This window comes from Vulpes lagopus, chromosome 3 (genome assembly GCF_018345385.1).
Source record: "Vulpes lagopus strain Blue_001 chromosome 3, ASM1834538v1, whole genome shotgun sequence".
Lineage (NCBI taxonomy): Eukaryota > Metazoa > Chordata > Mammalia > Carnivora > Canidae > Vulpes > Vulpes lagopus.
Genome location: NC_054826.1, coordinates 139,417,147 through 139,425,154, shown reverse-complemented (window position 1 = coordinate 139,425,154; position 8,008 = coordinate 139,417,147). Strand labels below are relative to the sequence as shown.

General features: G+C 38.8%; 1 protein-coding gene across 1 annotated transcript; it reads right to left on the bottom strand.

Annotated features, from left to right (window-relative positions):
• Positions 1–5,161: 5,161 nt before the first annotated feature.
• On the bottom strand, positions 5,162–6,402 carry LOC121487557 (overexpressed in colon carcinoma 1 protein). Its single transcript, XM_041749411.1, has one exon. The coding sequence runs from the start codon at positions 6,297–6,299 to the stop codon at positions 6,108–6,110; it is 192 nt and encodes a 63-aa protein (XP_041605345.1). The 5' UTR covers positions 6,300–6,402; the 3' UTR covers positions 5,162–6,107.
• Positions 6,403–8,008: the final 1,606 nt, after the last annotated feature.

Sequence of the window (8,008 nt, the reverse complement as noted above, 5' to 3'; positions counted from 1 at the left end):
CCTCACTGATCCCGGAGCCCAATGTGGGGCTCAATTTCAGGATCCCGGGATCATGACCTGAGCCAAAGGCAGATACTTAACCAACTGAGGGACGCAGGCACACCTATTGCTCTTGCTTTTATTGTTCCTGTTCTTGTTTTAAAAGTTTGAATGTGGGAAAAGTTTGAATGGATGTTAAGTAGCAGAAAGTGAGCTTAGTTGACTTATTTAACACCCATTTCAAATCACTTCTAGTTTGCCTTCCTGGTTCTCTAAAGACTGGAAAGCTAAAGATTATATTTCCTAGATTCCCCGTCCATCTGGGCTTCAAGGAAGTGATCCGTGCTCTGTATCTATATAAGATTTGGGCTTAGTATTAGCAAGAAAAAAGGCAACAACACATAGAAAAGGAAGAAGCTGGTTCTCCTTTAGCAGGGGTGATGGTTAATTTATGTGCCAACTTGGCTAGGCTATGCAGCCCAGTGTTTAGTCAAACAGCAGTCTAAATGTTGCTCTGAAGATATTTTTCAGATGTGAGTAAGATTTATAATCAATAGCCTTTGAGTGAAACAGATAACTTTCCATAATGTGGTTGAGCTTCATCCAGTCAACCGAAGGCCTAAACATCATAGACCAAGGTGTCTCATGAAAGAAGCAATTTGCCATCAAGACTGCAACATAGAGACTCACCTTGCAGATTTTGGATTAATACTGTAACATTAAATCCTACCTGAATTTCTAGACTGCTGACCTACTGGACATAGATTTTAGAATTGTCAGCTCCTACAATCCCACAATTACATGAGCCAATTCTGTTAATTAAACTGAGAGACGGTGACAGAGACAGGGAAACAGGTCATGGCAGATGGGGTCTTTTGTCTAGAACAGTCCAAGGTGTGCATAAGTGGGTGGGTATTTTGATCCTTACATTTCAGCCACACCCAACTAACAGGCTCCAGACTCTTTTGCGTATATTTCCTCTTTCTGGAACGCCCATCACCTCTCACCTGTCCATGTTAGCTGAGGACCTCCATCTCACACTCAACTATAACTTTCTCTAGAATAATTCCTTGAAACTCTAACCAGTGAAACACTCTCTCCTGGGTGTGCACAGAGTACTTTTTTCATGTTTTTCTTTTGAGATGTATCTTATTGCAATCATTATTTTACATACTTAATCCATTCTTCTCTTGCCATACACACTAGAGTATGAGTTTGTAAAGGGCAGAGAATGCATGCTGGTGTGTGTGTGTGTGTGTTTAATCTAAAGTCTTACTTGGAATATAATAGTTTCTTGACATTTTGTTGAATTAATGAGTGAGTGATTTAATTTATGTAGCAGCAACAATTTTCACCCATCCCGATTTCTCTTAATCTGAGCATTCTTACAGACTCCATGGCAACAAAGTGCTTAAATAACCTCAGAGGATATTACTCACTCCCAGTAACCCTCACAAGCAGAAAGGGTCATATGGAAAAGCTTTCAGAGAAAAAACAGAGATAAATAGCTTACTAAATCCATGTTGCTTATGTTAATCAAATGCTCACAGAAATACATAAAAGAGGGGATCCCTGGGTGGCTCAGTGGTTTAGCATCTGTCTTTGGCCCAGGGCGTGATCCTGGAGTCCAGGGATCAAGTCCCACATCAGGCTCCCTGCATGGACCCTGCTTCTCCTTCTGCCTGTGTCTCTGCCTCTCTCTCTCTCTCTCTCTCTCTCTCTGTCTCTCATGAATAAAATAATTTATTTAAAAAAAAATACATCCCCTTTAAAAAAAAAAAGAAATACATAAAAGAATAGTATTACTTGTAAATAGTCATGCATTAGACCCCTATCAGCTTTCTTCTGCTTATTTCTGACTAGTTGCCAAGATCAAAGCTTTGGAATCAAGCGAACTTGAACTCAAAAACACACTTCCTTCACAAACTAAGCTGCAGAGATCTTGGGACACTCACCTGATCTCTCCAAATTTCATTTCTCTCATCTAAGAAACACAACATATACACCTCTGCCTCAACAAAACATGACTAGAGTTACATGTGTATGAAATAATTACCATAATATCTGGCACATAACAAGCACTGAATAATTGTTAACCATAGAGATTATAATTATTGTAGTGTATAAATCACAGAAGAATTTATAGAGATTAATGCTTGTGAAGAGAGAGTTTTATAGCCCATTGATACATCTTTAAAACACATATGTGTATTATTTCATTGTGGAAACTACATCCATATCTTAATTATGTGTAAAAATAAAATAATAGGTAACACAAGGTCAAAGGGTAATGCCTTTATCATATATTGACTTCATACTTATTAATTATTTCTTCTCTGAGGACAGAGGTGTACTACTTCATTAGTTCTTATAATACTCTTCATTGGTTGGTGAATAATCTTATGCTCCCCCTTTACTAACAAATCCATCTACAATATTTCATAGTCACATGCTAACCAATAGGTATAGAAAGGTAATGATTATTTCTGGAAGAAAAAGAACCAAGAAAAGCAAAGCTCCCCAGACTTTGATCCATAAAAGTGTCTTTGACACACAATATTTTGTAAACAATGAGCCAGACTATCTTTCTGCTGAGATGGTCTAGGCACAGTCTTCCCTAAAGGTAAGAATAGAAAAATGATTGATGATATTGTTTTCAGCTGTATAGTTTGTTAATAAAATTAGGGATCTCAAGAATACCTCAGTCTCCTCACCATCAAAGAGCACTCTCCTAAAGGCATTTGCCATGTTTTTAATTTTAAACTAAAGTAGGAGTTAACATGATTACTATGTTTGCAGTATCTACTTTATCATTTCTATTTAAAGTAAGTAAAGTTAAAAGAGCATACTGAAAGGAATTACGGCACAAAACATGAAGGCATCCTTCAGTTGGTTTGGAAATTCAGAAGCTTCCTGGATGAAATCTGAAACTGGCTCCAAGCTGATGAGGAAGGAACAAAGAGACAGACCACACAGGTAGGTGGCAGGTTTAATAAGCAAGGGCACTTGATTCAAGGCTTGTCTCAGGCAGCTGCAAGATGGATGGATTTCCACACCTGCCCACCAGAATCCTAAAACTGCAGAGAAGTTAGGTGCAGTCATTTATTCAGTCCAGATGGTCTCAACAACACATTACTTTCACAAGACCGCATCCTTGAAAACGGGCTCCCATGGCGGGAACAGTGAGCAGTCCATACATTCCTAGGGGAGGCGAGGGTATAGGAGACTCATTGCTGAATCAAGCTCACAAGTCAACCAGAGGTCTCATCTCCTTGACGAACTCCTCCAACACCTTCCCTCTAAGAAGCAAATAAACACAACTAATTACTCTGAAAGAAGAGATTTTTATTAATAACTTAAGCAAATTAAAAGCAAACCGAACTCAGGTAACCACTACATCAAAGAAATGACACTTTTTTATTTCTGCTCATTTATAAGGCATTAACCTAGGGTGCTCATGGCTATTGATTGGCATATTTGTCCTCCTTCCATCCTTTTTCTCTATCTCCAATTCAGTTACGGTTCCGTTTTAAAGCATATATTTCATTTGGATGGAACATAAAGTAGGGGTGGTAATCTAATTGGTATGTCTTTGCAACTATGCAGATTATCTGGGAGGAAGATAAGGCAGCAAGAATAATGAAGACCTTTTATTCAATACCTATTAAATAGGAAGAGTTGTAATTATATTATCTCATGAGATAGGTGTTATAAAACCCATTTTACAGACAATATGAAGTCAACTGCCCAAGTTTACATATGTAATATATAGCAGAGCTAGGAATCAAAGCCAAACAGATCTGGTTCTAAATCTCAAGCCCATACCATGAATGTCATTTAATGAATCCATTATTCCCAGTGATTGACACGTCTGAGAATTACCTTTCAATTCTGAGAAACTAAAATGTATAGTAAGTTGAGGCAGACAAAAATATATTTCAAGACTTAACATAAGCCAAATATCCAAACGTGTAAGGTCTGCTGAATGGATACAAAGGCAAGAAGTAGGGGATCCCTGGGTGGTTCAGTGGTTTAGCACCTGCTGTCGGCCCAGGGCGTGATCCCGGAGCCCCGGGATCGAGTCCCACATCGGGCTCCCCGCATGGAGCCTGCTTCTCCTTCTGCTGTCTCTCTCTCTCTCTCTCTCTCTCTCTCTCTCTCTCTGTCTTTCATGAATAAATAAAGTCTTTAAAACAAACAAACAAACAAACAAAGGCAAGAAGTACATTGACAACCCCATACATGGGCAATAAAAGTACAGATCTATTTAGTGCACTTATGTTAAAAACTTTCTTTCTCTGAACATTTATCATTACTCAGAAAATTATTATCTCTAATGTCAGTACTGGCTAATAGGTCCACTATCATTCAATAAATATTGACAATGCAGTACATGCTGACTATGGGGCTAAGCTCTGAAGACTCATTAGAGGACAAAACCAGACGTTGTACCTGTTCTCAAAAAGCTTAGAGAGAGCCCAGTATAGGTGACAGATCTAAAGTTATAATTATAGTTAGTGTCATTAGAGAGAGTTGCACAATGCTATGAGAGTGGGTGAGTGGTCATGATCATGGGTGCTAGGTTGGAATTTGAAGGGAGAATAAAAGTTTATTGGATGACAAGGAAACAGAAGAGCTTTCCTGATGGGAGAAGAGCAAGTTCAAAGGTCCAGAGAGAGAGAGGGGTAGCTTGGTAGGTGTGAAGGACTCAGTGAGATGGGATGAGTTGAAAGGGGAGGTAAGCCAGGCCACTCAGGGCCTTTGACCTATATTTAATAATTTATTTTTAATCCTAAAAATAATTTCAAGAACACTGGAGGATTTTAAGAGTGAGAATGGCATAACTGAATCTGCATTTCAAGAAGACAGCTCAGCTGGAGTTTGCACAAGGAATCGGAGAAGAAGGCCATTCTATTTAACACTCTCTCCTAGGCAGTAGGTCATGGTAGCTGCTACTAAGGCAGTGGTGGGAGTAGGAGAAAATATTTAAGAAATGTTTAGTAGGTATTTAAGAAGTGCTGGAGTAGATGTGGAGGTAAGAAAGCAGAAAGTATCAAGATGAACTCATATTAGTTTTTGGCCTGAGAGCTGAGTGAAGGATGCTCCTTCTAAGATCGGAACAGAAGAGGATTGTTTGGGGAATTAAACTATTAGTCTTTGGTGTTCAGATTGAGACTTTTTTTTTTTTTTTTTTTTTTTTTTTAAAGAGGGATAAAAATTTTTTAATTGTTGAAATATATTGGTAAATTGAGTAATCTACATTGTAGTACTAAGTGGCTACACATGGTCATCCTCAAATTAAGAACTTTCCAAATACCCCACTAACCCTCAATCACAAGTCCTTGAAAATACTATAGGATTAACTTGATGAGATGCTATGATCACACAAAGGAGAATGGGAGAATCAATGACTGCAAAGGATTCATGGTGACATCAGCCTTTGACTAAAGAAAATAGAAAATCAATCAAAACATGCATAAGGCATGCGAATTTTGGTGGCTTATTTTTCAACATTGCAATGTCATACATTGTTCCTAACAGAAGAAATCCTCTGACACTTACACAAAGCTGAAAACCAAAACATAAAAAACAGTCAAGAGAGAACCGTTAAGAATCAATTTAACCGTTTTACAGCTAAAAATTAATGTGACATAAAAATAGTGAAAGGTAACCCACAAATATATTACGTTAGGGATTCGTTTATAGTGCCTTCTTATCTGAAGTTATAAATAGAATAAGGATTTTGTTATATAAAAACTATCAAAAAATTATCAGTGAAAAGACATGATCTTCATGAGCTGTACTGAATGGCCAGGGAACAAGTCCTGCCAGACACAGCAGGCTAGCTCCAGATACCAGCAGTTTGTCAGCTTGTCTTTCACAGAAGGACCCCAGAAAGTTCCATATACCCGTGTATTGTTGACCTGATTCCTTTCTAGTACAACATTCAACATGTACCCATGGTTTCAATTACAGACTTAAGAATTTGGGTGGAGAGGGGAGGCAGAGCAGGCGACTGTTTAGAATTTCCTTGGAAATTTCTGTACACATTATGATGTCCCGTGGAATGCAATTCCTTCCAAATCTCAATGAGCAAGCTCTTGATTATTGAGTCATGATATTTTCTTCTAATTTTTGCGTACAGTCTTTGTTTGATTAGATATCATATTGACAGCTTCAGATGGCAGACCTACATATACCCCTCCATAGTTTCTCCTCTTGTCATCTTCCGTTATCGATTCTTCTGTTGCATCTTTAGCTGCTCCTGCAGGGCCTCGGCCGGTCCCCGCGCTGGTGGCCGTAGAGTTGCCGCAGCCCATCGCGCCGCTGGCCGGGCGAGCGCTCGGGAGCCGGCGGCCGCGGGCGCTGGGGGCGGAGACGGAGGCGGAGTGCGGCGCGCCCCGAGCCGGAGGCCGGCGGGGGGCGCCCGGGGCGGGGGGGGGGGGGGGGGGGGGGGCCCGGGGCGCGGGGGGGCGGGGGAGCCCAGATTGAGACTTAAATGAGAGATTGAGTGGGCCCCATGGACATATGAATCCTCATCTCAAAGGAAAGGCATAGTGAGCCATGATTTCTTGGAAAAAGGATGCAAAGCTAGAAATTTGACATTTTTACATGTTTCTTGGAAACAAGGCCTTTATGTCAAGAACATTCATTCATGTATCTGATGTAAAACTAATTTGATTGTTTTCAAGTTAGTTTCATTAATGACCCTTTGGGGATGAATTTGGTTCAGGTCCCATGTCTTTCCACTCAGTCACCTCTAGGCCTTAAGAATAAACTCTCTCCTTAGCGTCCATGTTAACTTACCTTATAAATAGCTCAACTCTCTTTGTTCTAAAAAGTTGGCTGAAAGCATGCCTGGGTGGCTCAGCGGTTGGGTGTCTGCCTTTGGCTCAGGGCATGATCCCGGGGTCCTCGGATCTAGTCCCATAGCAGGCTCCCTATGAGGAGCTTGCTTCTCCCTCTCCCTATGTCTCTGCCTCTCTCTGTGTGTCTCTTGTGAATAAATAAATAAAATCTTAAAAAAGAAAAAGTTGGCTGAAGAATGTAGAGATACTAACAAGACACAAAATAATTTCTCTAAATTAGAGAGTAATTATTCAAATTATGGTTAAAGAAGACTTTCAAGTTTAGGTACCAATCATCAAATATCATGTTTCTCTCTCTTACTTCAGGAATGTTGGGATAACTTAAGGTCTTATAGTTATCACCAATTCAAAATGTTATTACCTGTATATAATTCACGCCATTTTCCAATGATTGGGCTGTATGACACTCTTTTACCAGTAATCCTTTGAATATCTATTTTGCAACTTGCCAATTGCTTGTCATATATATGAGTATATAATGTATATATGTGTATATGTTAAATATACATACATCATGTTGATAGGATTATGTTAAATATACATACATCATGTTGATAGGATTAGGCATTATTACAACTAGCTAAAATTAAATTTTAAGATTTTTAATTTGGAAATGTTGTCTCCCATCTACACTGATGTTTTAAAGTACACCCTACCATTTTCTCTATTATTTAAATGGAATAAATGTTGGGTAGGAAAAAATGGAAAATTTTCTCTTAGTCCTCTAGAGGAAGGAAACGGCAATTCAGAGAGATCTATAAAATATGATTAAATAATTTTGCTTTATCTGGAGTTTTCACTAACCATAAAAGCCTCAGAAGAAAGGCAGTTTCAACATTTGGGTTATCTTAAGAAAAATGGATTTTTTAAAAATCCTAAGTATCATCCGTAAAATAGGATGATCCTTCCACAAAGCTCTAGGGTAAAGGGGGATTAGACACAAACCATGTTCTCTATTAATCATACATTTTCTTAGGTCTCATCTTGTACTCATTTTTATCACCATAAAGCATTCTGTACACACTTGTAAGCTGACAACCCCTGAGATATTCCACGAATTCAAATCAACACCAAGAATTGTCTAAAAACAGGGAAAATTTGCTTCAAAGGCTACTACCTAAACATGTCAGTTTTTTAAAAAAATATTTTATTTATTTATT